Here is a 27,571-nt window from a genome sequence, read left to right on the forward strand (position 1 = left end):
TATCCATAGAACTCCCTTATGACCCAGCAATAGCACTGCTAGGGATTTACCCAAGGGATACAGAAGTGCTGATGCATAGGAGCACATGTACCCCAATGTTCATAGCAGCACTGTCAACAATAGCCAAAACATGGAAAAAGCCTAAATGTCCATCACCTGATGAGTGGATCAAGAAGATGTGGTATATATACACAATGGAATACTACATGGCAATGAGAAAGAATGACATATGGCCATTGTAGGAAAGTGGATGGACCTCGAGGGTGTCATGCTGAGCCAGGCAGAGAAGGACAGAAACCATATGTTTGCACTCATAAGTCTAACAGGAAACCAGGAGAAACCTAATGGAGGACCAGGGGGAAGGGAAGAGGGAAAGAGAGTTGGGGAGAGAGAGGGATGCAAAACTTGAGAGACTATTGAATGCTGAAAATGAACTGAGAGTTGAAGGAGAAGGGGGAGGGGGGAAAAGAGGTGGTGGTGATGGTGGAGGGCACTTGAGGGGAAGAGCACTGGGTGTTGTATGGAAACCAATTTGACAATAAAATATTATGGAAAAAAAATAAATAAATGCATCCGTATGCTCCCAAATACACACTTCCTGCTCCAACCCAGATATCCAATAGCCTATTTGACAAATCCATATGGATGGTAAGTAGGATGAACATATAATTTATGATCCAAACACTCCTCAGAACAAAAGTTGAACCACAGACATAACTTGAACTGTCCCAGGTAGACTGTTAGTCTCCATTAATATGGCATTTCAGTCATGACATGTTCAAGATAGAAATCTCCAGTCGGGGCACCTGGCTGGCTCATTCGGTAGAGCATGTGACTCTTGATCTTGGGGTTGTGGGTTCAAGCCAAACGTCGGGTGTAGAGATTACTTTAAAAAAAAAAAAGAAAGAAAGAAAAAGAAACCTCCAATCGATGCTAAAATCTGCCCCTCACTCTGATTCCCATCTCTGTGAAACCCATTTTCTCAAAACAGAAATCCGGGAATCTAAACAATGAACCCCACCATCCTTGAGCCTTTCCTTTCCATCATGTCCCATACAGTCTATCCACAAAAATCCACAGCATCTACTTGCAAAATATTTCTGAATTCTGACCACTTTCCTCCATTTCCACAGCTGACAGCCTAGGCCACGCCTCCTGTGTCTCTTGCCTGCTAACCCATGCTCATCCTTCTACGTTCTATTCCCCATGCAGCAGCCAAAGGGATCCTTCTGGAAATTACATCAGACAACGGCACCCCTCACTTAAAAAGCCTTCCACAGTGAATGGATTATTGCCATCCAATACAACACAGACGAATGTCACAAACGGGGTTGAGTGATAGAAGCTAGGCCCAACAGAGTAGACGGCATATTTCTTTCATATGAAGTTCAAAACCAGGAAAGATGAATCTGTTACTGGAAGTCAGGAGAGTGAGTACCATTTCTTGATGTGGGTGCAACAGGGGTATTGGGTTCATGAGAAAATTCATTAAGCTTGTGTACAGTTATGACTTGTGCACTTTGCACACTATATTTCAACACAAGATTTTAGCTTGTTTATTGTCTAGACCACTCTATCGCCAGATTTAGGCTCCAGGAGGTAGAGATCTTGTCTGCTTGCTCATTGCTGTATCCCCAGAGCTTGACGCACTGCTGGCCACTCAAGCTCTGACAAGGACTTGTAGGGGATACAGGTAAGACAGTCAGACCAGCAGCGAGGAGAATGTGTCAAGAGCAGGTGACCCTTGGGAGCGATGGCCAGATCCAAACCGTGGCTAGAGCCACAATGGAGAGGAGGAGAGAGCTGAGAAGGATTTAGAAGGTGACATTAACTTGGTAGACTGCTGATTCAACTTTCCAATTACTTTTTACGTCTAAGATAAAAACAACAGTCTTCACAGTGACCCTAAAGCCTTAATGTGATCTGTCTCCAGTTCCCCTCTGACCCCTCCTAGCCCCCACCCCACCCCAGCCCCACGGATCTCCTGCTCATCCTGAACCTTCTGAGCAAGCTCCCGCTTCTGCCCTCACTCCTCCTCTGCCCAGGAAGCTCCTCTCCAAGATTTCTATGGTGCCTGCCCTCCCCCGCTCCCAGTCTCTGCTCCCACACCACCTTCTCCGGGAGGACTTCCCTGCTTTCTTTCTCTCCATAGCCCTTGTCACCATCTGACACACCATCTATTTCACTTGTCTTATTTATGGCCTGTCTTCCTCCCACTGCTGGTTTGTAAGAAGCAAGAGTCTATCCCGGGCACTTGCTCTTAACCAGTGCTCTTCAGGGCCGCAGGTGGCCGCCACACGGACACCCTGCGTGCACAGAAAGGGGCCCACCCATGTGGACACCATGCTGCCCCCAGCCGGAGGTACACCCAACCAGTTCCCCGAAGTCCCAGGCGCTAACAGCCCCCAACTGGAGCCAGCACTTCCTGCAGCCTGCCTCCCGGCTGGCTGGCGCCTGCTCCTGGCAGGAGGACCTGCTCGTAATTAGAAACTCCAGAAGCTCCCTAATTGCCAGTTCTCCCAATCTGGGAGGCCGCCCGCTATTTCTGAGCCGCCCTTGTTGCTGGCTGCTGGAGGTCTCTAGAGAGGAAGAGGCCGAGAGCAGAGCCAGGCTGGCATGGAGGTGGCCCTGGAGAGGGCTGGCGAGGTCAGAGGGGACTGCGCGGAGAAGGGGGGGTGAGTGGTCAGAGGACAAACGTGGCAGAGAGGGCTGTCAGGGACCAGCCCGGTGCTCAGTGCGGCCTGTGGCCTCCTCCTGCCTTCCTCAGCCCCCCTGCTCCCACTCATGCCCAGAAGAGTGACATCAAATCAGCCAGGGTCATTCATTCTTTATTCAGGTGGCGTAAAAATCACTACAAAAACTTTACAAAAGAGCCTTGGGGAGCGATTCCTCTGCTCTCCCACCACCGCAGCCCCGGAGACACCTGGGGAGAGGAGGGAGAGAAGGGATGGAGAGTCCTGGCAATGTGGGTGTCTCCAAGGAGCAGTGGGGGGACGGAGGTGACAGCATCAGGGTAGGCTGAGGGTCCAGGGCCTTGGGCAGGTTAAGGCCAAAGCAGTGTCTGGAAGGCTCGGCTCCCACCCACACAGTGGGACCAGGCTCCACCCCCAGGGCCTGCCTGTCATCTCCCCAGCCCAGGCATCCAATCCCTCCTGTCCCCACCCCCCCTCTGGTAAACAAACATGGAGGTGCCACAGCCCACTTAGGGAATAACCTCTCTCCCTTCCTGACCAAAGTGGATCTCTAGGTGCCCCTCTGCCCAAGCCCCAAACGAGGACAGCCTCTGAGCTGCTTTGAAAGAAATGATGTGGGATCAAGGCCACGATTCCCTGACACCTGCCCTCGTCCTGGCCCCACCGACCCCAGACTCCCCGAGAGGAGAGGAGAGGAGGCGAGAGAAAACGGCTCCTCTCCTCTCCCAGACCGGCCTGCCCAGGCCCCTGCGCGAATCCCACGAAGCTGTTTGGAAAGAGTCACAGGAGTTGAGAGGTTGGTCCAGGCAGGGACTCAGGATGCTGGCAGCTGGCCTCTCACTTGGGCCCATTGGGCTGGGGGTAATCCTCCTCCAATGGGGGCGCAAGTTTTAAGTCAGGGCCGAAGGGCTTGTCTCCACGGGGGAAGGCTTTCTGGTTCTGGAAGGAGTCCCTGTCATCCGGGGAATCCTGCTGTTCCTTGCGCTCCCACTGCGCACTGGGGTTGGGGTTCCTCACGCTGCCCACGAATAGGGGCATGCTTGTTGTGTCCTCAAGGATGAAGAAGAGAAAGGGGCGGTTCACGATGAAGGAGGAGAGAGACATCCGGGACATGGCAGTGCCCGTCGCCGCGGCCGCCTCCACGCCAGCCTCGCTGAGCTCCAGAGTGGACTGATGCTGCACGCTGGACACCACCAGGCTCTGGTCAGAGATCCCACGCAGGTCTGGGGCCTGAAACAGCTCCTGCAGGCCTGCCCACAGCAGGAGATTGCTGCTCAGAGCTGCCTGCTGTCCCACAGGCTGCCTGGACCTGCCTGGGAGGGTGTCTGGCATCCCTGTCAACTCTTATTTAACCTCCAAGTATCAGCTTAAAAGTCTCTTCCTCTGGGAAGCCTTCCCTGATTCTCTGCCCCCAAGTCTGGACAGGTGAACTGGAGAGAAGCCCTCTGTCTTATCACTTATACTGAATTGTAAGTACCTGATTCCTTATTGGCCCACTCCATCTGATGGAGCTCTTGGGACACTGGGCTCCCAGACCCTAGTACAGTGCCCCTTGCAGGACTGCCAGCAAGGCTCACATGCCACCCAGGCTCTCTAGCGGGGATTCTCTGCAATGCTCTGTCTTGGATGGAGAAGGTCCTCATTCCCTGGGCCACCACAGCCCACGCCAGGACAGATGGTCCAGGGGCTCATAGGAAATGCTCTTATCTCCTGAAGCCCCAGAAAAGGCCGGGACCCAAGGCTGGGGTGCCCCACTGCCAGCTGGGGGGTTCCTCCTCACCTACCCTGCCTCACCTGACCTGTGCAGGGTGGGGAGGGCTTTCCCATACCCTAGCCTGACCTGGGGGGGGGGGCACTGTCCCATGCCCAGCCTCCTTACCCAGCTGGCTGAGGGTGGCCACCAGGTCCAGCTCGTATTTCAGATGCAACTTGGGCAGCTGGACCTTGGTGGGTTTCTCCCGCAGTAAGGGCTGGTGCAAGGTGTCCCAGCTCAGGTTGGCCAGCACCTGGGACACGTTCCACTCAAAGTAGGTGGGCATAATGACCACAAAGCTCATGTTGTTCTTAAAGGGGAAATGAGCCACCTACAGAGAAGGAAAGGGGACGACATGAGATGGGGTCTGGGCTGGCCTATGCTGCGGACACAGAGGAACAATGGGCTCCAGTCCATTCTGCTCAGCTGTGTGTTCCGGCCTCCCTGAGCCTCACTCCCTCACCTGTGAAGTGGACCAATGCTACCTGCCCATGTTGCAGGCTGATGTGTGACTGAGGGAGAGAGAGAGCCTTTTAAAGCTTCTAGCAGAGGAGCACTTGGCGTCTGACTGGGGCTCCGGTCATGATCTCACAGTTTGTGAGTTCAAGCCCCATATTGGCTCTCTGCTGTCAGTGCAGAGCCTGCTTCGGATCCTCTGTCCCACTCTGTCTCTGTCCCTCCCCGCTAGTGCTCTCTTTCTCAAAAATAAATATTTAAAGCTTCTAGCAGAGCCTCGACACATAAGCAGCGCTCAATAAATGGTGACTTTCTCTCTCTTCACCTGCTCCCAGTGACTTGGGTAGAGAAAGGCCCTGTGTCGGCCTCTCAGTTCCTCCCTGTGTGCAACGGCCTGGGTTCTTCGTGTCCAAACCACCCTAGGTTCTGTAGAGGAGCCACAGCAAAGGGTGGTTCCCCTCCCCCCACATTCAGCAGAGACTGCACGACTGTGTACGGTGCTGCGATTTAAGGTAAGATTTCGTGCTTTCTGCAGCTCCACAAGTGTGGAAAGCACTGGGCTCGATGATCCCTGGTGGCCGTGAGTCCTCAGGCTCCAGGCGGAACAGCCAGGCGGCAGGAGCCCCGTCAGGGGGAGCCCCACGTCCGGCTGCCAGGGGCCTGCCTGCAGGGTGTGTGAGGAAGAGAGGGCCAGGAAGGGAGGAGGGGGTCAAGGAAGAGTGGGCACGACACAGCCGAGAGCGCAGGAACAGCACGAAGGGAACAGGTGGGGAGGTGAACAAGACAGTCCACCAGTCAGCGAGGAAGAGAGAGAAGCTGGACGCTGCTCTGAGGGTCCACGTCACCCACAGCCCCCCTCGGGAGGGCTACGGAAGTGGCTGAGGTCTGTGTCTTGCCGCCTTGTGAAACTAAGCCACATGACACTCTCTGCCATGGCCAACAGGCCCGGGGATCCACGCTCAAGCCAGGAGGACCACATTTGGGCCAGAAGTGAGGGAGGCCTCCCCTGACACAGAACTCCGTCCAATCAGAATGTTCCAACAGGATACTGACAAACCCATCCCAAGCAGACCCTCCCTTCTCTAAGGAGCACTGTGACAGCCAGGTCACATCTCCCAGGCTTGCGGATGCTGAGGCTGAGTGGCTCTACAGCTGTTGGGTGGCCCCTATGCCACCCCACAACCCGTGGGCCCTTGTCACAAATCCCTATAACCAAAGATCACCTGGGTCTCCACTCAAGGCCCCTCAAAGAATGCTCCCTGGCCACTCTCTCTGAAATACCGTCCCCACTCACTAACCGGTCCTTTTTTTTTCCTTCACAGCATTCACCACTCTCTGAAAGTATGTTTGTTTGTGTCCCTCCCGAGAGCTTGTGCTCCTGGTGCCTAGAATGGGATCTGACATGCAGCACATGCCCCTCCCCCCCCATACTTTTTCCAAATTAATGAACTTCGAAGAGAAAGAACCTCAGTCCCCACTGGGTCAGGGCATAGTAAGACCTTCTCAAGTGACCAGGACTGCAGGGAAGGTGGGCCACAGCCCCCTCTACCACTGCACCTGCTCCACAGCCCCGCCCCCTCCCTTCCCTGTCCCCCCATCCCCTGCCCCAGCAGACAGGCCCAGGCTGGGTGATAGAAGCTGATGAAGGTGACCTGAATCTCTGGCTGCTCCAGCAGGATCCAGCGCAGGGGATACGTGCGGGCCTGCATCATGTCTACTGGCACCACGAACTCCTCATTCAGGTGGAAGCTATCTCTCTGGGTGAGGCTCGGATCGAACTTGCTCCTCCAGAAACCTACATCGGGCAGAGGGCAGGGGCCATGTAGACTGGGACACCACCAGCCTCTTCCCCATTCCGCCCAGAACCCATTCAAGGGACAAAAGGTAGAGTCGAAACCCCAAGGGGCACGGTGCCAGTGGATACCCAGCTGATCTGAGGTCTCTTCCCTGTAGCGTTTTGGAAATCTGGACTTGCCTTCTTCCCATGCCCTGCCATGCTCCCAGGAGCACCCCACCTGCCCCCACCCCCTCACCCCAGCCTCTTTTCAGACTTAGTTTCCTCCTAGAGTACTCTCTTCACAAGAGCCCCATCCAGTTCCTGGCCTCCTCTTTGGCACCCCATCACCTGTTTCCCACCCTCCCCCAAGCCACAAACCAGAGATCTCCCTGACTCCTGGCTCAGGCCTGAGGAGAGAAACCCTGAGCAGGCCAGCTCAGCCTACAGGGCAGGGGGAGGATCTGTGGGGTGGAGGACCTGAGGAGAGGAGGAACGCACCCTGGAAGTGGATGGCATTGAGGAGAAGCAACACTGTGTGATCTGGCAGCTCCGAAAGGAAATCCTCAATCTTCCCCTCTGTGGCCTCCTTCACCCATTGGTTGATGTTCACCAGATCATCCCTCTTCCTTCCTGTCAGGCTCACGGGCTTTGCGCCAAAGAGCTGTTCTGATTGTTCTAGGAAGTCCTCTTTGATGGGAAATCCTACACAGGAGGGGCCACAAGCTGTTCCTAAGGGCTTCAGCTCCAGAGCTCCCAGTGCCCTGACTGGTTACCTGAGGCTAAGCCCATCTCCGTCACCCCTGTCCACCCCAGGGCACTGCCTAGGGAGCGCCAAGCCCCCAGCACCTACCTTTCTGCAGGTACATTCTAGCAGCCAGACGGAATGCCCCAGGGCCCAGGTGCTGGCAAACGTGGCTCAGCAGGTGGGGGAGGCAGGGCCCTGCGTCTGCGTGCAGCACTTGTAGTAACTTCTGCAGTGTTTGGTTCTGTGCACCTGGAGGGACCGCACCAGCTGTGGCCGGGGGCCAGCGGTTCTTTCCCACCATGCTGCCCACTCTAGCCCCCACTAAATGCCCATGGTGAGCGTGCCCACAGCACCACGCATCCTCCTCCCAGAATGCTCCTCCCAGATTCACCGAACTGGTCTGAGTGACAGCACTCCTCAAGTTTTACTTTCATCTCTGCTGCCGGCAGTCTGGGTAACCTCACCTCATCCAAGTTGTTTTCCCTCTCTGGACCTTGGTTTCCCACAGTGAGAGCCTCCAGTCCAGTGAAAACATCGTAGCTCTCAAACTCTTGCATAAAAATCACCGGAAGCATATCCTTAGGCCCAGTCCCTGGGAATCTAATTCACAGAGACTGGAAGTGTGTCAAGGAATCTGCATTTTTATCAAACATCCAAGCAACCCAGATGGAAGAAGCATCCACTAGTAAACTCTGGACTATGGAGTTCCTACTGGCCTCCCAGCTCTGCTGGTCTGGACAGGGGATGCCACAGTACCTAGTGCCAGGTGAGACAGTGCCAGGGCCACACTCAGAGGCGACAGGATGAGGTTGGGGCTGGTGGACCTTTGGGCCACCAGGGAGAACAGATCTGTGGTGAAGGTCATCATGGCCTGGGCCAACCTGCGGGTCTCCTCCAGGGTTGGGGCCTCCTTGCAGTCTCTTGGGGCCTTGTGTAGGGCAGTATGGCCACTGGGCTCCTACAGAGACAGATCAGGGGGTCAGTAGGGCCAAGGGGTCCGCTCTGTGTTGAAAGTCCCTTTCATAGCCCCTGGGAACTGCCTGGGAACTGCAGGACCTCATCCGAGGCCTGATGAGAGAGGGAGAGTCACATGGGTAATGGCATTCTGGGGGCCCCATCCTTTCCTTTCATCCCTCCTACCCTCTCCCTTTAGGCCTCAGCCTCATGACCACGCCCCCGGGTCCCTCGCCCCTGCTGATTGGCCCTCCTCCCTCTGACCCCGCCCACTCTTCCCCAGCCCCACCTGATTGTACCTGGTTGGCCAATTTGAGGAGGCTAAGCGGGGACAGCTTCTCCTGGGCCTGCCCGCTCATTAGCTGAAGAACGGAGGAAGCAAATGGCGCGTGACCTTTCCCACACGTCCCCCACCCTGCAAGAGCCACAGGTGAAGCCCCTCGGGGCCTTCCTCCCCCTCTTGCCTCTCAGTCCCCAGTACCTGCTGGTCCAAGGGCTCCATGGCACTCGCCAGGGAAAACTGTAGAGAAAGGGATGAGAGGAGAGGGAACCCCCTCAGAGGCAAAGCCTCCCTCCACTCAGCCCCCCTCCTCTTCCCTCCCAGACCATCCCACCCCGACCCCTGGCGTGGCCCCACCAGCCTCCCGCTCCACCCAGACCGAGGCCCAGGCTCACCACCGAGCAGGGGCCTTGTAGGCAGGACAAGCCGAGCACCAGGAGCCCCCGGAGCAGCAGCGCCATGATCCTGTGCGGGACAGGGAGCCTGGTTCCCCACCTTGCCCACACCCGTGCGCCGGATCCCAGCCACCCACCCACCCACGCACGCACACGTTGCCAGGCTTGGCAACTCCTGAGCCTTTCCGGCTGAGGGTCAACCCAGCTAGGCCAGCACACCCAGAAACACATGGGCAGTGGTTCTTGCCTCGGGTTGGGGAGCTCCCCGGGAATTGCTTTTAACTCCTTACTTTCCGGCTTTTCCCATTTTGTGCACCGAAAATGTTCGGGTTCACAGGGGAAATATCAAACGAAGAGCAGTCCTCATTCTTCAAGGCCCCGCGTTTTGAGTCAGCCGTGGGTTGGAATCCACACTCTGCCTCTTCTGAGAGGACCTGAACTATCTCCCTTACCCCCTTGGGCTTTGCTTTTTCTTGTAAAAGGGTAGCAAAAGTCCCTACGTCCTCCCACTGTTTATTGTGAGGACCAAAATAAGACCGTCTTTGTGAGCCCCGATTACAATGCCTGGCACTCAGTAACATGGCTGTTGTCAGCCTAGCCCAGGGCCCCTCTTCTGGGAAGCCTGTCCCAAAGCCTCCTCTATACTGCGGTTCCTTTCCCAGAGCTCCTATCCAACCTGCTGTCCAGTGGCCCACCTTTTCTGGCTCTTCTGGTCTTGACCACAAAGGTGGACAGGCCCGTGAGGCCCTGAGATCTCAGCAGCGGTCGGTGAGGTGGGCCGGAGAGCCACGTTGTTGACCAGCAACAGAACACAATGAATGGCTCCGGACAGAGCCACCTTTGGACTTACGGGAAACACAGGCCTTGCCCCCCTCCCCCCTGCTCTGTCCATGTCAGCTCTGGGAAGCCAGGCTGGCTGGTGGGAATGGGCAGGTCTTGATCTGGCCCTGAGCGGGTCCCACACACTCCAACCCCACCCCCATCTCAGGACCAGTCCTTCCGGAGGATCCTTCTGTCACCCCTGGCCCCACCCCTATCACACACAAGGACCCTTTTGAAACCTCCTGGCCAGAAAAGACCTCTAGGTTTTGAAGTCCCAGGGAGATTCCTGCCAGAACCGCCACCTTGGGACCTCATCACCCAGGAGGCTGGGAAATAAGAAACCTGAATAAATTCACCCCAGACTCCCTGAACCAGGCGGGCAGCTCTTACCTCTTCTCCTGCCCAAAGAGCAGGCTGAGCCACCCCTCCCCTCCTACCTCTGCAGGCTCCTCGCTGCCGCACACACTGTCCCTCTGGCCCCACTTGGGTGCTCCCCACACTTTGCCCAGGCTCCAGCCTGCCCAGCTGACCCCTCCCCTCCTGCCAGGACCTTTGCTCTCAGCCAACCCTGGTTCAGATTGCTTTCTCTTCTGGTAAATATTGACCTGCACATCCGGTTAAACATTGATATTGGGGCCAGAAGCCCCATTCCCACCACGGCATCTAACCCTGAGACAGCCAACTGGAGCCCTCATGGATTTGGGTCCCACCCGTGTCTGGAGAAAGGAGGTTCAGGAAACGGTTAAGGAGACTGTCCTCAGCTGTAGGGCAGATGGAGGAAGGGCCTTCCAGCAACCCCATTAGGTGGGGGTTTATCCCCACCTTAGTGGGGCTCAGAGAGGCTATGTGACATGCCCAAGGACACAGCTGGGCTCAGAGCCACCTCCAGCTTCTCACTTCAATGAATGTCCTTTTCTCCCCCTTGTTCTAAGGGTAAGGAAAGGGAAGCTGTAGGAGCCTATGTGGGGAACCCAAGATAAGATGCCCATCCCCAATCCCTACAAGCCCAGGATGCTGATTGGCTGCCTTCAGCCTGGGTTTGGAAGGGGTGGGGAGAAGAGAGAGGGCCATGGCCTCTGCCAGCATCCTCCCTCAGCAGGAGCAACGCCTTCTTATGTTCCCCCAATGCTGAGGGTTCAGGAAACTGGCCTGGGGCTGCATGAACCAGAAGCCCTGTGCCCCATGGTACCCAAGAGCAGTGATCAGGCTGTCTCCTGCCCTCCCCCTGCCCTACTTCTCACCATCTCCCCACCACCCTGGAAGCCACTGGGTCTCAATGTCTTCTCACCCCAAAACCATGATCAAGAAAAGCCTCAGTTCCATGGCTCTTCCAAAAGATTTATTGGTCATATTTACATCTATTGCAAATAGTGAAGAGGCAGTTAAGGGCCCAGGCTCAGACCTCATCTCTGCTCCAGAATGTGAGGGTCCAGGGATGCCTGGGTCTTCCTGTCCCCTGGGAGAGACCTGAGATGCAGAGATCATTCCTGCTCCTTCTCTCAGGGTGTTGGACCTCTCCCCAAGGAGTGGTTCCCCTGGGCCCAGGGACTGCCTCTTCAGTTCAAGGCACAAACACTGTGGTTAGGGGTGGGCAGGCAAGGCATGGGGTCACTCCTGGCAAACACCAGCTGGCCCAGTCCACCTTCCCTCCCTGGTCCTGCCCTCTCTCTTCCACTACTGGTCCCATACTGGGCAGGGCCTGGCTGGATGGACACTTAAGCCCCACCCCAAGGCCCTTAACTTCTGGACCATGACCGGCCCTCCTCAGAGGCTGGAGTCCAAGCACCATCTGTGTCCTGGACTGGTGCAGCCCCCTGCCCTTGTGAAACAGGGGCACAGAGAGCTCACAAGGGGAGGTGGCATCCTTCACTGGAGATTGGCTGCATAGGGCCAGTCTCCCCTCCCCTTCTCAGAGCTTCCCTGTCCCCCTGTGGACCCAGGAGGCAGGGATAGGGAGAAGAGAGCGTAGCGATGCTTTCCTGTGCTCCCCCCTCTTGCTTCCTGCTGACCAGGGATGGCACCTCCCCAAGCCACAAATGAGATCCTTTCTGGCAGCACTGGTGCTCTGGCAGTTCCGGAACCCAGACCCCTGCCTCACCCCAGCTAGCAGGCCATGTAGGCACAGAGTGTGGGGCCTGAGGCCTGCCCACAGGGAGCTGCTGGGGAGACAAGAGGAAGGGACGGACTCCCGGGGGACGTCTGCCCACCCTTGTTGGCCAGCCCCGCCTTCGGCCTAGGCCAGGAGGCGGATGACGCCATTGTCTGAGCCCAGCAAGAGGTGGCGTTTGGTGGGCAGCAAGGCCAGGCTGGTGAGCGTGCCTCGGAAGTTCTCAGAGCTGAGCTTGGTGGTGGCCTGGGAGGGCGGCTCAAGCAGGGAGCAGACACCGATCTTGTTGGCCACGGTGCCGGTGACCACCTCGCTGCCATACAGGTCGAAGGTGTGGATGGGGTCAGATGCCGATTTGTAGTGGTGCGTGGGCTTCTGTTCCAGCTCCTTCCATACGGTCAAGGAGTGGTCAGAGGAGGAGCTGACCAGGACACTGCCCTCCACCGCCTGCTCAGGGAAAAGAGAGCCTCAGCAGCGCCCAGACCCTCCCACGTGCCCGCCGAGTTCCAGGGTCTTCTGTTTACTTGCACAGTATCTCCCAGGAAGCCAGGGGATGCTGGGCAGGGGACCAGCTGCCCCCTCCCACCACATTACATTAACACCAGTTAACTGTCTTCAACCTAGTCACCACTATTATTTGAGTACTTACTAGATCTAGGCATTTTGTTAGGCATGCCATATTACTACATTTAATTTTCATAACAAGTCCATGACGTAAATGCTGCTGTTCCCATTTTACAGAGAAAAAACATGAGGCTAAGAAAAGTTAAGTAATCCTACCAAGGTCACAGAGCCAGTAAGTGGCATTGCCAGGACTAATACCCAGGCTGACCCCAAAGCCTTCCTTGAAAGGTCAGAATTTAGAGGTACCTGAAGCCCAGGAGCCCTGGGGCCTTTGGGCCCTGGGCAGAGGTGGGGGCAGCCTGCCCTTCGTAGTGGGAGCGCATGTCCCCTGGCTCCAGCCATGACGGGAGGCAGTGCCAGCTGCCTGGAAAAACCCTCCCACTTAGAGTCCTGTTCCTCCTCCCGGTCCCTCCCTGGGCAGTTCCCTGCCATCTGTGACTGAGAATGGGCGGGGGTAGGGGCAGGATCCCCAGGCCCAGATGTCCCTGCCCTCACCAGGGCGGCCCAGCACAGGGTGTGGACTCTGCTCAGTGGTCTGGGAGCAGTAAACAGCCTCCCAGCTGAGATTTATTTAACCTGAACTGGGTCACGGACAGGGCCCGACCCCTGATCCTCCAAGCAAGACAAATATGGACAAGGGTTACTCATTAGAACATCCCCAGGGAACAGCAGGGTCAGCTCGCCCCCTGGGTCCCACCCCCGTGGTCTGCCTGTCGCCAGGGCCTTCGCTGAAGAGCTGGCTCCCAGCCCTCACCGCCCATCAGCCATGAGGCACGTACAAGGGAGGCGGTCCTGGGTGGGCCCTAAGAGGGCCTGGAGCAGGGGCTGGGCAGGCAGTGAGGAGGGGGAGGGGAGCAGGTCAGTCACCTTGATCTGCAGGATGTCCCCCTCATGGGCCGGCCAGCCACGCAGAACCAGGCCTGTACGGGTGTCCAGGAGCACCATGAAGCCCGAGGAGAAGCCAGCCACAACACTACGGCCACTGGGGCTGACAGCCAGGGAGCGGACAAGCCCGGGGTTCAGCCCGCCGCCCAGGCGGAACTCATGCTGTAGGCAGAGGGAGAGGAGCTAACGCGCCGCCACCCACTGCAACCCATGTCTCCCCGAGGTCCTGTTCACCCTGAGCCCGTGTGGCTGGAAGGCCTCTCTGTCTCCCATCAAGGGGAGGGCTCCCCTTCATCCTAGATCAGAGTCCCACCCCCAGGGTTTGCCGCTGCGGGTGGTTTGTCCCCAAAGAGAAACTACACTCTGCTTCTCTCTTCTTGGTCTCTCCTCCCTGCTGGGCACCCAGGCTAGGGCTCAGGGAACCGAACGCCCCTGACCTGTAGGCCAGGCTTCCTGCAGTCCACGAAGCGCAGGGTCGAGTCAGAGCTGGCCATGGTGATGCTGGTATGGGGAGCGGGCATGACAGCCACAGCAGTCAGGGGCACCCGGCTGTCCCATGGCTCTATCACACGAAGGGTCTTCCCTGAGAAGGAAAAGCACAGTGGATCTGGGGTCCCAGTAGTGGATGAAAGAACCCCAATTCTTCCTACCTCCCTGACATATCCCATAACTGCCTTTCATATCCCCAGCGACCTAAGAAAATATGAAAGATGATTTTTGACCCTCCCACCTTCCTGCATCCACGGCCAGGCCAGGCTCTACTGTTCCCAAACTTCACAAGCAGCCCCTGACCAAATGCTACCTCTCCTCAGTCTACCTCAATGCTACTCCACCCCTCCCCCTTTAAAAACCATATTAACCTTATTTCTCCCTAACATGATGCCAAAAAATAATCAAGCAACCCTCTGCCAAACTTGTATGAAAAGCTATACATTAGGCCAAACTCCTATGTGTGTTATCTTCTAAACCAATTCTGATTCCCATTTTACAGATGGGGGAAACTAATGCTTCCAGCAGCAGTGACTTGAGCAAAGTCACTCCACAAATAAGCTGACAGACCCACTTCAAACTCAGGCCTCATGGATTCCAACTCAAGTCTAATGGCTCCTCCCTGCAGCCTCGCTGGTTCACCAGCGAGACACCCCAGCCACTCAACCCTGGGTCCCCGTACCCAGGGGCCTGGCAGGGCACAGCGCGGCAGCAACAGAACAGGCCTCACCTGGGCCCGCTCACCTGTGAAGGGGTCCCAGACGTGCACAGCCCCGTCACAGCTCACCACATACTGCGGGGCCTCTAGCTGGCCCACAAAAAAGACGCTTTTGCGGTGCTGGGCATAGACGAGGCGTGGGGCTGTCTCACTGGTGCCATCCCCAGAGTTGTAGAGTGGCCAGAGGCGCACCGTGCGGTCCTTGCTGCCACTCAGGAAGAAGTCCTCGCTGCTGAGGGGCGCCACGCACTTGACAGAGCCTGAGTGGCCCGGGAAGCTCTGCAAGCGGATCTGATGGAAGCGGAAGTGAGCATCCTGCTGGCTCACGCCGATCTCGTACTGCCAGTACGCCAGCCAGTTCCCGCTCAGCCCATGGGCACTCCGCGGCAGCTCCCGCTTCAGCGCGTTGTCCTCCTCGCTGCTGGGGCCCCCGCTGCCCGCCCCAGGGCCGGGGCCCCGCAGGCCGGGGCTCTCCGGCTCAGAGTCATCAGGAATCTGGATGCGGTTCCCGACCAGGACGCTCCCAAAGGTCCCTGAGTGACTGTCGTCCCGGGGACAGCCCCCACTCTGAGGGTCCCACTCAGGGCCGGCACTAGGCACCGTGGGCTCCACACCGGCAGGGCTGCGACTGCTCGGACTGATGGTCTCCAAATACAGCCCTGCCAGCTCCCCGACCAGCTCATGGTTGGGGATGATCTTCCGGATGATGTCACCTGGATGGGAGTGGGAGAGGTCCTCAGACTAGGGCAGATGGCGGGCCACGGCCACCACCCATCCAAGATTTGGGAACCACAAAAGACAGGGCAGGTACTGGCTGTGCAACTCTGGGCGAGTAACTTAATCTCTGAGCCTGTTTTCTTCCTCAGAAAAAGGCAGTTTCATCCACATGAACGTCTTTTGTGTGTCCCAGGCACTACACAGGACATCAGAAATAGAATGGTGGTGCTTTCCCCTCCAGGGCTTAGATTTCAGTAGAGGGTCAAGGACATATCTGACCACAGGGCTGTTCATCCTTATTCAAGGAGATGACACACGTAATCGCTCAGCAGTCCCAGGCCCATACGGGAGGCCACAGAAATAGTGGGCCGCTTACTCCTCTCAGACAGCTCCAGGAGATGTCAGTACATCAATCCCCAGGGATTCCCTAGGCCAGCTCTGGTGCCTCCCTGCTGGCTAATGCTCAGGCCCTGTTTATATAGCACCTTGGGACTCTGAGGTCCGAGGCCAAATCCCTTTGCTCTGACCCAGGACACTGAATACTCGCTGCAGACTCCGGGGGCAAGGGGAGCATGGGGACCTCTCCGCGGAAGAGACACAGCCACAGAGGCTTTGTGAGGGGATGTGGTGGGGCAGTACCCAACAGGCAGGAGAAGGGCACGTAGATTGTGTACGCCATCTCCAAGGTGAACACCTTCTGCAGCTCGTCCAGCAGGGTGGGGTCCACCAGCCGCTGCTGCCCATCGGAGAAGGCCACCTCTGGTAGCTGGCCCTCACTGCGGGCCCCGGGATCCAGCCTCAGCTCCTGTGGGCAGGGAGGCCCAGGGAGTCAGCCAGGTTCACGGCCTCTGCCCAACCCAACCCAGTCCAGCCAGGGAAGGGGGGCAGGGCTGCCTACCTGGTGCTGAAGCTCATGCAGCTGAGAGAAGACGTGAAAGAAGGTGGCCACAGGCTCACTCAGGTGCTGCTGGACCATCTCCTGTCCAATGCGCAGGCATATGAGGGCGATGAGGCTGATGGTTTTCATGCACAGGACAGTCCGAGCCTGGGCCCCACTTGGGAACCTGGAAAGAGCACGTGAGCTCCAGCACCCCTCACCCCCTGCCCCCCCACAACTCTGCGGGACTTGCCCAGAATCTATCAAAAGCTTTAAATGAAAAGAGCTACAAGACAAATTCTATAACCAAGACTCCTGACACCCAGTCTGGTGTCACCCCCAAGCTTCCCAGCCCCTGCGGGGAGCTCCCTCAGCTGAGCTACTCCCCTGCACAGGGGCGGGGCAGCCACCTACCCGGTGACAAGGGAAGTGAGGAAGCTGAGCACGGGCAGCAAGACCTCGTGGCTGATTCGGGGCAGGATGTCCATAAGGGTGGTGTCCGAGAGATACACAATGATCTTCTGGGTCAGAGTCACCGCTGCCAGCAGCCCCGCCTCCTTACGGCTGTTCAGTCGACTAGGGCCCGAGGTGCCACCTGGGGCCACCTAGGGCCATAGAGAAGGTGAGGGCCGGGCTGCCCGTGGACCCCCTGGAGCCCCCAGGGACCCCAGGTCTGCCCTCAAGCTCCTTGGCCTCCCCTGGGGCTGCCAAATCAGTAACTGACCAGGTAGCTGATGTAGGGCAGGTACTGGTAGGTGAGGACAGGCTCCCCGTACAGATGAGCAATGTGGAGGAGGCAGCTGAGCACGGGCCCCGACACTACATCACCCAGCACCGGTCTCTTCTGATAGATGTTGCCAGCACTCAGCGGGGGACTCTCACCACTGCTCACTGTGAACTGCTGCCGAGTGGGCCCTGCAGAGGAAGCAGCAGCAGCCTTGAGTAGCTAGCCACAGGCAGGAGGGAGGCCAACCTTCCAGGAGCTATGGTAGCTACCCCTGGTCACCCTAGCCTGCCCCCCGCTCCCCATGCCCTACCCAAGGAAGACTGGGACCCAGGGCCTGGCTGGGAGGTGGAAGTGGGAAGGATCCGCTGCAGAGGAATGAAGATGGACAGAGGGGCTGGGCTGAAGCCCCATATCCAGCACTGACCACAGGACTTACCAACGTAACAAGATGTCAGCAAGCGGAGCAGGTTCCGGGCCACGTAGCGAGAGGCCACTGTGGGACCGAGCTTGGCAGAGAGCCAACGAACCATCTTGCAGGCTGTATCTGCAGGGCGGGAACAGGTCCTGAGCTCATCAGATAATGGTTGCTTGCCACTCCTCCCACCGCACCCCACGGCACCCCTCCTAGCCAATCCTGGCTGCAGACCTGCCGAGGAGCCCAGCCAAAGCCGGGTGCCCAACATCACCACCTTCTATTTAGCAGTGGTGAAGGTGGCCCGGGGCTTTGGGGACTGCTCCACGTGACCCTGGGTTGGGGCTGCCCCAGGCGCCTCTCCTTCAGCACACCTTGCAGGAGGGCTATTTTTTTTTTACATTTTATTTCTTTTTGAGAGACAGAGAGAGACAGAGCATGAAAAGGGGAGGGGTAGAGAGAGAAAGAGACACAAAATCTGAAGCAGGCTCCAGGCTCTGAGATAGCAGTCAGCACAGAGTCCGACGCGGGGCTCAAACTCACATACTGTGAGATCATGACCTGAGCCAAAGCCAGACGCTTAACCTACTGAGCCACCCAGGTGCTCCAGGAAGGTTATCCTTTCAGTGACTCTTCCTAAGCCGCTAAACAAAGCCCGGCCAGGCCCTGGCTCTCTCACCCTATGGCCTGTGCTCCCTCTTCTTCCCTCCACTCTCTCTGTCTAACCTTCCTAGCTTTACACTGATTCTTTCTTTTTTCTTCTTCAAATTTTCATTTAAATTCTAGTTAGTTAAAATACACTACAACATTGGTTTCAAGAGTAGAATTCAGTCAGTGATTCTTCAATAGAACCAGGACAGCCTCAGAGCCTCACACATGCTGTTCCTGCTGCCTGGGATGCTCTTCTCACTGCAGACCCTGCCATTTTGCTTGCTACCCCCTTTTCATTGGCCCTCAACTAGCCCTCCTTTCATGGACCCCTGAAAACTAGATCTAAGCCCTATTTATATTCCCACATAGGAGCCAGCCCCATTCTTTACAGCACTAGCACCACCACTCACATGACGCCATCTACAATGTGGCATCTCCTCCGTTACAGGTGAGGTGCAGGAGGGCAGGCCCACACCTGTGCTACGTGTGAATCTGCTGCATCCACTGCATTGCACAGACTGGGTACTCAGAACTGGTGAATGAAAACCAGAGCGAAGAAAGGTTAATACCTATTCTTCTCAAACTATTCCAAAAACTAAAAGAGGAAGGACAACTTCCAAATTCATTCTCTGAGGCAGCATTGTCCTGATACCAAAACCAGATAAAGACACTAGGAGAACCACAGGCCATTATCTCTGATGCACATAGATGCACAAATCCTCAACAAAATACTAGCATCCAACAACCCAACAATGCATTAAGAAAATCATTCACCATGATCGAGTGGGATTTATTCCTTGGGATGCAAGGGTGGTTCAACATTAGCAAATCAATCACCATGATACATCACATCAATAAGAGAAAGGATAAAAACCGTACAACCATTCCAATAGATGCAGAAAAAGCACCTGATAAAGTACAACATTCAGTAATAAAGCCCTCAACAAAGTAGGTCCAGAGGAAACATAACTCAACATAATAAAAGCCATATATGAAAAACCCACAGCAAACATCATCCTCAATGCAGAAAAATTGGGAGCTTTTCCCCTAAGGTCAGAAACAAGACAAATATTTCCACTCTCACCACTGGAAGTCCTCGCCACAGCAATGAAGACCACAAAAAGAAATACAAGTCATCAGACTGGTAGGGAAGAAGTAAAACTTTCACTATTTGCTGATGACACGATACTATTTATAGAAAACCCTAAAGACCCCACTAAAAAGCTACTAGAACAAACACATGAATTTAGTGAAGTCACAGGATACAAAATCAATGTACAGATATCTGTTGCATTTCTACATACTAAGAATGAAACAGCAGAAAGAAAAATTAAGAAAATAATACCATTTACAATTACACCAAAAATAAAAAGATACCTAGGAATAAACTGAGCCAAAGAGGTGGAAGACCTTTACCCTGAAAACTATAAAATACTGACGAAAGAAATTGAAGATGAAAGGCATTCCATGTTCATGGATTGGAAGAACGGATATTGTTGAAATGTCTATACTACCCAAAGCAGTATACATATTTAATGCGCTCCCTATCAAAATACCAACAGCATTTTTCACAGAACTAGAACAATACAGAAATGTGTATGGAATCACAAAAGACCCTGAAGAGCTAAAGCAATCTTGAAAAACAAACAAACAAACAAACAAAACTAGAGGTATCACAATTCCATACTTCAAGTTCTATTACAAAGCCGTAGTAATCAAAACAGTTTGGTACTGGCACAAAAATAAACACATTAATGGAACAGAATAGAAAGCCCAGAAATAAGCCCACAATTATATGGTCAATTAATCTTTGACAAAGGAGGAAAAGAAAGAATATACAATTGGAAGAAGACAGTCTCTTCAACAAATGTTGTTGGAAAAACTGGACAGCTACATGCAAAAGAATCAAACTGGACCACTTTCTTATACCATACACAAAAAGAAACTCAAAATGGATTAAAGACCTAAACGTGAGACTTTGAAACCATAAAAATCCTCGAAGACAGCACAAGCAGTATTTCTCTGACATCAGCCATAGCAACATCTTTCTAGCTATGTCTCCTGATACAAGGGAAACAAAGGTAAAAATAAACTATTGAGACTATGTCAAAATAAAAAGGTTCTGCATAGCTAAGGAAATGATCAACAAAACGAAAAGGCAACTTTCTGAATGGGAGAAGATATTTGCAAATGACATATCCAATAAAGGCCTAGCCCCCAAAATATATTAAGAACCGACACAACTCAACAGGCAAAAAACAAATAATCCAATTAAAAAACAGGCAGAAGATATGAACAGACACTTCTCCAAAGAAGACATCCATACGGCCAGCAGACACATGAAGAGATGTTCAACATTACTCATTGTCAAAGAAATACAAATCAAAACTACAAGATATCACCTCTCACCTGTCAGAATGGCTAAAATCAACAACACAAAAAACAGTTAAGTATTGGTGAAGATGTGGAGAAATGCGCAGTGTTGGAGGGAATGCAAACTGGTGCAACCACTGTGGAAGGTGCTTGGGAGGTCCTTCAAAAAGTTAAAGACAGGGGCGCCTGGGTGACTCAGTTGGTTGAGCATCTGGCTTCAGCTCAGGTCATGATCTCACGGTTTGTGGGTTCGAGCCCCATGTCGGGCTCTGTGCTGACAGCTAGCTCAAAGCCCGGAGCATGCTTTGTATTCTGTATCTCCCTCTCTCTCTTACCCTCCCCAGCTCAAGCTGTCTGTCTTTGTCTCTCATAAGTAAAGAAATGTAAAAAAAAAATTTTTTTTTAAGTTAAAGATAGAACTACCCTATGATCCAGTAATTGGAGTACTGGTATTTACTCCCAAAATACATAAACACTATTTCCAAGGGACACACATACCCCTATGTTTGTTGCAGCACTATTTACAAGAGCCAAACTATGTGCAGCCCAAGTGTCCATCAACATATGAATGGAAAAAAAAAGATTTGGTATTGGGGTGCCTGGATGGCTCAGTAGGTTGAGCATCAGACTTTGGCTCAGGTCATGATCTCATGGTTCGTGAGTTCTAGTCCTACATCAGGCTCTGTGCCTGCTTTGGATTCTGTGTCTCCCTCTGTCTCTGCCCCTCCCCCACTAATGCTCTGTCTCTCTGTCTCTCAAAAATGAATAAACACCAAAAAAAAAAAACCACTTAAAAGAAGATTTGGTACACATATATAATGGAATATTACTCAGCCATAAAAAAGAATGGCATCTTGCCATTTGCTACAACATGGATGGCATTAGAGAGTATTATGCTAAGCAAAATAAGTCAGAGAGGGACAATTCACTCAAATGTGGAATTTAAGAAACAAAAAAAAATAAGCAAGGAAAAAGAGAGAGAGAGAGAAGAAGAAACCAAGAAACAGACTCTTACCTATAGAAAACTGATGATTACCAGAGGGGAGGTGGACGGGGAAATGGGTGAAATAGATGATGGGAATTAAAGCGCACATGTTGTGATGAGCACTGAGCAATGTACAGAATTGTTGAATCACTATACTGTAGCCCTGAAACTAATATAGTTTAACTGTATGTTAACTATACTGGAATCAAAAAAACCATGAGGCACCTGGCTGGCTCAGTCAGAAGAACATGCAACTCTTGATCTCAGGGTCGTGAGTTTGAGTCCACATTTGGGTGTAGAGATTATGCAAATAAATAAGATTAAAAAAAAAAAGGCAAAACAAACCAGAGGACTGTTTTCCAACATCTCAAGGCCTGAAAACTCACCAAGAAGGATCTTCTGTTCTTTGCCCTCCGACTGCTCAGTTAGTGGTTCCTCCTCTTCCTCCCCATCTGTGTCGCCACCACGGGCCACAACAGTATCCATGGACAGCACCGTGTCAGAGAGGGTGAGCTCAGAGGCCCTGGTGAGCTCCTCTTGCTCCCCCTCTCCATCCTCTTCCTCCAATACCACACAGCCTTCCTCCTCTTCCTCTTCCTCCTCTGAGCCCTCACTCTGCTTCAAGTCCTGGCTGCTGTCGCCTGACCTGAGGCTGCTCTTGTCCACAGGAGCACCCCCTTCATCTGCAGCGCGCTCCTCACCCAGGGAGGCCTCACTGGTGCTACTCTTGTCACTCAGCCGGCCTAGGCTCAAAGCCTCAGCTTCCTGGGGCTGCGGGGACTCGGCCACATAGAGCCCAGCTTGGAAGTCCTCTGTCTCAGGTAGGTAGGCCTGGTCGTGGAAGCTGACCCCAGACGTGTAGTCTGGGAGCCCTAGGCCCGAGGAGGCAGCAGGCTCACCATCCATCTGAATTTCCTCCCCGAAAGCACAGGGGCTGGGCCTGGCCCCTGGGAGCTCACTCTCCTCGTCCTCAGTGGCCCCCACCAGGCCCTTGCTTTCCTCCTGGGAGGCCTCCACACCAGCCAGCACCTGGAGGACGTGGGGCAGCAGGTGGATAAGAAAGGCCTGCAGGCCCAGGCGCACCATCAGCTGGGCCACAAAGCAGTCAGTGTACAAGTAGAAGCGGCCGTGTAGACGCCAGGGGCTCTCATAGGCACCAATGAGTGGCTTCAGTAGGTACTTATTGGCATTTTTGGGGCCCAGGGCCTTAGCAACAGGCTCAAACAGGTACCAGGCTGTGTACACAGCTGTGTGCTCTTCAGACATGAGTGACAGCACGAAGGGCAACAGGATCTCCAGGCCCTCGGGGGTGATGTCACTCAGCACTGCGCCCAGTTGCTGCCACAGAGCGAACACCAGCTCCCGCCCCTGGGCCTCGTCCTCCACGCGTCTCGCCTGATACAGAAGGATGAACTTGTGCAGCGCTGGGAAGTACGGAGGGAAAGGAACCGCAGAGCTGAAGGGGCTGAGGAGCTGGGCCGGGCAGGGAGGAGGCAAGCCTCGGGAGATGGGCCTGTACTCAAAGAGTGGGGCCAGCTTGGCCCTCCCTGCGGCCACAGGGCCTTCGGGTCCACTGAGCTGCAGGAGTATGTCCAGCACGGGCTGCAGAGACACGGGGATCTCCTTGGGGTGGCGTGTGCAGAGCCCCCGAACGGCCTCAAAGCGCACCCACAAAGGCGCATTGGGCTGCAGAGTCCGGACCCTGGTGGCAAACACCATCTCGGCCAACAGAACGCCCAGCGCCTGCATGTCCCGATGGAAGAGGTCCTGCAGCTGAACGGGCCGCTGGACCCGGGTGTGCTCGGGCACCTCCAGCTGGCCCCCTAGGCCTTTGGTCAGGAAGTTGCCTAGTTTCTCCAGCCCTTCCAGAGCCTGTACAGGATTGAAACCCTCAGGGAGAAGAATCTTCCCCTCCTCTCCTTCCCCAAGATCCGTCCCGGCAGCTTTGTTCCTGCGGCCTGCTCGAGAGGCCGAGGCCACTGAGAAAACCAAGAGGCCTGGCGAAGCTTGACTGGAGGACAATGAAGAAGAGGCCAACTGGTCACCTGCCTTCCCCGCCAGGGAGATAGAATCCAGAGCTTCTGTGGCCTGTTCCAAGTCATCTTCCCCTGCCACAGGCCTGTCTCTGGCCCAGCTAGCCTCATAGGGAGTGGCCTCCAAAACCAGCCTGCCCACCCCATTTGTAAGCTGTCCTGCCAAGTCCTCCTGGCCAACACTCTCCTGGATGGTCTGGAACAACACTCTAGGGATGAGTGGAGGCTCAGGGGCCAGGGCAGGGGCCCCAGCCAGGCGTCGGGGGTGCGGCTGATCGAAGAGCTGCACCACGCCATAGCTGGTCAGGTGCGTGTGCGCGTCCACCAGGTGCAGGCACACATTCTTCTCTTTCACAGCCTCCTTGCCCTGGAGTTTGTAGCCAAACGTGAGGTCAATCCAGTGGTGTAGGTCCTGGGACACCTCTTGGCTCTCCAGCAGTGCCCGGTGGGCAGACACGAACTCCTGGCTGGAGCCACACCAGGCTGGCACATCCAGGTCAGGCATGTCAGGGTGGATGGAACAGAAGATAGAGGGATCTGTGTAGAACTCGGGAATGCACTCGTCAGGTGTCCAGTTCTGCATACGCTCCATGCTGGCAGGGTACTCATGGGGCTCCCACTGTGCCCGCACGTGTCCACAGAGCACTGACCGGGGTGTCCGCCGAGCCTTGTACACGTAATACGTGATGTCAGAGAGCACATCTGAGATGTGGTGAGGGACGTGAGGTGGCTCCCCGCCACCTGCACCACCTGCTACAAACGCCTGCCGAGTCATCTCGTATGTGAAGTCCAGCTGCTTATCCCCCTTGTTGAGGCGGAACTTGGACTTGCGCAGGTCTCGAAAGCGCCCATGGGGTGTGGTGAAGTCTACCACCCAGGGCAGCACTGGGTGGTAGTTGGGATCCCCCTGCCGCCGACCTGCCAGCCTATTTAGCTGCATGAGGTAGTGAAAGTTGCTGATGCGGCCATGGACCCAATCCAGCACAAGGCCTCTAAGTTCCTCCTGGCTGCTGGGACATCCAGGCCCCCTGCCTCCCTCCTCTCCATGTTCAATGCCTGGCCCAGCCCTCGATACAGGGGTCTCCTCATTCTCTTCCTCGGTGGGCCGCTCATAAGCACTCAGGTCCAGCCGGAGCTCACTGCAAAGCTTCTCATCTACAGCGATGTGGTGCAAAGTTAGGGCCCCGCAGGCCAGTCCCTGGCGGTGACAGGCATCCATAGCTCTCAGCACACGGAAGAGAATGAAGAGCACCTTGGCTTGGCTGTTGGTCAGCTTGGCAGGGCTGAAGGTGACCACATCGTGCAGGGAGAACTGTACATAAGGATGCACAATGTATAGCATCTCTGGCGACTCCAGCAAGGCCTCAGCTCGCAAAAGACTGGGACAGGCCAAGCTGCCCTGAGCCAGACAGGGACCATCTCTTGCATATGATGGGCACTGGGCAGATTCACCCACTGACAGGAAGCAACAACCATAGACCCTCTGCAGAGCCTGTCGTACTAAGTCGAGGGCAGGGACCGCTGAAGGCGCAGGGCTATGACTATAGGGCTGCCCATAAGTGCGATAAGCATGGCGCCACAGGTTGCGATAATTCTGGGCAGCCACATCCTGCATGAAGCGAGTGAGGGTCTCAGGGCCGCTGGACCCTTCCTCGAAGGGCAAGCTGCCGCCGAGGGGGTAGGCCAGCCTCCGCTTCCGCAGCCCGTGTACCTCCACGCGCGTCCAGCCGGGGGGCAGCTTCTGCACGGAGGGTTGCAGAAGAGTCCTCACTTCCGCCTCGCTCAGGCCCTCTACCCGGGGGCAGGGTCCGGGCGGCAGCCGGCGCTCGCGGAGGCTGGCCAGCCAGCGCGCTGGCACTAAGGCCACCACGTGGGTGCCCCCCGGGGCGGGAGCCAGCAGCCGGGCATCGATGTTCAGGTCCCTCTCCACGCTCTGGAGCAGCTCCTCCATATCGGGGCCTGGGGGCGGGGACCAGCCTTCCGCCCCTTTGGTAAGAGCGACTTCCCGCTCTCTGCTCCCCGGGGCCATCCTCTCCTGGCCGCCTGGGGGCAGCGCGGGGCTGAGCCCGGCCACGGCCCTTCCTGCGACGGCTTCCGGGGTGCCAGGCCGGGTGGGTAGGGATGGGTCAGGGACGGGGGCTGAGGCAGAGGCCGGGGAAGGGCGGGCCGGGGACAGAGGAGGGGAAGGCGGGGACGCTCTTACCCCTCTGCAGGATCCTGCGCTCCCGGCACAGCCGGACAGGGGCTGAGGGGCGCCTGAGCCGGCCTCTGCCGTGACTAGTCAGCTGACTCGGCTCACGTGATCACCCCGGCACGGAAACAACCGCACGTGGCTCCAATGAGCCGGTCGGACCGCGCCTCCCGCCGGCGCCACCACCTGGCCGGCCTTGGTGACCTCCCTCCCAGTGCTGTGGTGGCTTCGCTTCGTGGGGTGCCGGGGAGGGAGATGCCGAACTGCCTAGATTTCCCCCTTGCTTCCTCCAGCACGCACCGGAACAAGGATTTAGAAGGATTTTCCCGGAGATCCCAGCCTTTAGCAGCTGATCCCACCCGCCCCTCTGGTTTTACAGATAAGAAACGCAGGGCAGAGCTAGGGCTTTTGACATTAAGTCCCTTCAAGTGCCTCCATGCTGCCTGCCAAGTGAAGGAGCTTTTAATTTTCCAACACATTTAATCAGTAACGTTCCATTTGCCTTTACAACACCCCCTGAAATACAAAAGATAGTTAATACTGTTTATATTTCATAAGTGATAACCAAGACCCACCAAAGAGACTTGCCCAAGTGGCAGAATGACAACTTAGAAGCTGGTGTACCACTTTCTGCCCTACAGTCCTTCCCTCCCCCTCAGCCCTCTCAGGGCTCTTTCCTTCTTTCTCTGTTTCAAATTCTGAGCGATCTGAGAGGGAGAGAAGTGGCCCAGGCCTAGAGGCTTGTAGTTCTTGGGAGGAAATGTTCCTCCAAGACTTCCTGTTGAAGATCTGCCTCTGAGGTGCCAGAGCCTGCCTGCTGTGGTCAGAAGCCTTGCAGTTGCTACTGAGGGGACAGTGCAGCACAGGACAGGGAGCAGAAATCAGACAGCTGGCACCAAAACTACATGACTCCTTCTGGGGGTCTCAGTTCTAACTCATTTGCAGGACAGATAGTCCATTGTGGTAAAGCCACTGGCTGTTTTTTTGAGTCTCACTCTTAGGAGATTTTGCCTCAGGTAGGAGTTTGGTCTAGAGAAGAGGGGAATCCATAAAGGCACTTAAGAAAAAACACAGGCCTGGGGCACCTGGGTGGCTCTGGGAGTTAAGCATGCAACTCGATTTCGGCTCCAGTCATGATCTCACCATTCATGGGTTTGAGCCCCACACTGGGCTCTGTGCTGCACTGAGCCTGCTTGGGATTCTCTCTCTCCCTCTCCCTGCCTCTCCCTTGCTCATGCTCTCTTTCTCTCTCTCAAAATAAATAATACTTAAAAACAGTCTTTTAATTTAAAAAAAAAAAAGAAAGAAAAACTACCATCCTGATTAGAAAGGAAAAAAATGGTTCAGCCATAATCTGATCCCATCTGTATCCTCTTGAAAAAACAGTGTGAGCCCCAGATGTGGTTGGTCACATGGCCCTGGGCAGTAATAACTTACAACCATCATTCATAGAGAACTGATTAGGAGCCAGGCACCCTGCTAACCCTTTGCATATCCTGTTTTGTTTAAGAAGATATTTTTATAACTATTTAGGATGAGGAAGCTGACTACTTTCGGCAACTTGACCAAAGTCACATTGCTAAGAATTGGTAGAGCCAAAGTTCAAACCCAAACTATCTCACTCTAAAACCAATGTTCACTGTGCTCCTTGGCCACAAAGTATTATTTTTTCCACCTGAGAAATGAGGTGTTCCTTGCCAATCTCACATCCTGAACTTTGGTCTGAGTACCGGAGGCCAGGAAACGGGTTTTGGTGGCCACTAGGTAGTGCCTGCTTTTTAATACCAGTAAAACTGGGTCTTTAGTCTGGTTTGTGTACCTAGCCTGAATAAGCGCTACTTTTTTCTTTCTGCAAGTTGGTATATGTCCTGCCCTCTAGTGGTTTTGGTTTGCAGTACAACAATGAC

General features: G+C 55.0%; 2 protein-coding genes across 8 annotated transcripts; both read right to left on the reverse strand.

Annotated features, from left to right (window-relative positions):
• Positions 1–2,812: 2,812 nt before the first annotated feature.
• Positions 2,813–10,366, reverse strand: SERPINF2 (serpin family F member 2). Of its 4 annotated transcripts, none has more exons than XM_029928980.1 (10): positions 10,313–10,366; positions 9,054–9,123; positions 8,860–8,898; positions 8,678–8,740; positions 8,181–8,382; positions 7,530–7,673; positions 7,178–7,381; positions 6,555–6,697; positions 4,573–4,777; positions 2,813–3,943 (listed from the first exon to the last, which is right to left on the reverse strand). In XM_029928980.1, exons 2-10 carry the CDS (start codon positions 9,117–9,119, stop codon positions 3,531–3,533), a joined length of 1,479 nt encoding a protein of 492 aa, XP_029784840.1. In that variant the 5' UTR covers positions 9,120–9,123; positions 10,313–10,366; the 3' UTR covers positions 2,813–3,530. The 4 variants fall into 4 exon arrangements, with proteins under 4 accessions (XP_029784840.1, XP_029784841.1, XP_029784838.1 ...); XM_029928981.1 differs by having other exon boundaries at positions 10,266–10,324; XM_029928978.1 differs by lacking the exon at positions 10,313–10,366 and adding an exon at positions 9,749–9,767.
• Positions 10,367–11,192: 826 nt separating this feature from the next.
• WDR81 (WD repeat domain 81) lies at positions 11,193–25,761 on the reverse strand. 4 transcript variants are annotated; one of them, XM_029928065.1, is made up of 11 exons: positions 25,677–25,761; positions 21,827–24,785; positions 17,456–17,563; positions 17,017–17,207; positions 16,707–16,897; positions 16,314–16,479; positions 16,055–16,220; positions 14,725–15,411; positions 13,929–14,074; positions 13,474–13,653; positions 11,193–12,429 (listed from the first exon to the last, which is right to left on the reverse strand). In XM_029928065.1, the coding sequence occupies exons 2-11, from the start codon at positions 24,690–24,692 to the stop codon at positions 12,109–12,111; spliced, it is 5,022 nt and encodes a 1,673-aa protein (XP_029783925.1). In that variant the 5' UTR covers positions 24,693–24,785; positions 25,677–25,761; the 3' UTR covers positions 11,193–12,108. The 4 variants fall into 4 exon arrangements, with proteins under 4 accessions (XP_029783925.1, XP_029783927.1, XP_029783923.1 ...); XM_029928067.1 differs by lacking the exon at positions 25,677–25,761 and adding an exon at positions 25,322–25,395 and having other exon boundaries at positions 21,827–25,161; XM_029928063.1 differs by having other exon boundaries at positions 21,827–25,755.
• Between the last annotated feature and the right edge of the window lie 1,810 nt (positions 25,762–27,571).

This window comes from Suricata suricatta, chromosome 17 (assembly GCF_006229205.1).
Source record: "Suricata suricatta isolate VVHF042 chromosome 17, meerkat_22Aug2017_6uvM2_HiC, whole genome shotgun sequence".
Lineage (NCBI taxonomy): Eukaryota > Metazoa > Chordata > Mammalia > Carnivora > Herpestidae > Suricata > Suricata suricatta.

Bases quoted from the DNA above. Each gene is read 5' to 3' on its own strand.
- WDR81 (XM_029928063.1), bottom strand. From the start codon at position 25,502: ATGGCCCCGGGGAGCAGAGAGCGGGAAGTCGCTCTTACCAAAGGGGCG. The intron at 17,208-17,455 runs GTAAGTCCTGTG...CTTCCTCTGCAG, and splicing joins GCTGACATCTTGTTACGTTG to GGCCCACTCGGCAGCAGTTC. The intron at 16,480-16,706 runs GTAGGTGGCTGC...TGCTCTTTCCAG, and splicing joins CTCACTTCCCTTGTCACCGG to GTTCCCAAGTGGGGCCCAGG.
- SERPINF2 (XM_029928979.1), bottom strand. The intron at 8,899-9,053 runs GTGAGCCTGGGC...CTTTCTCTACAG, and splicing joins TACAAGGCCCCTGCTCGGTG to TTTTCCCTGGCGAGTGCCAT. The intron at 3,944-4,572 runs GTAAGGAGGCTG...TGCTGTGGGCAG, and splicing joins GGCCACCCTCAGCCAGCTGG to GCCTGCAGGAGCTGTTTCAG.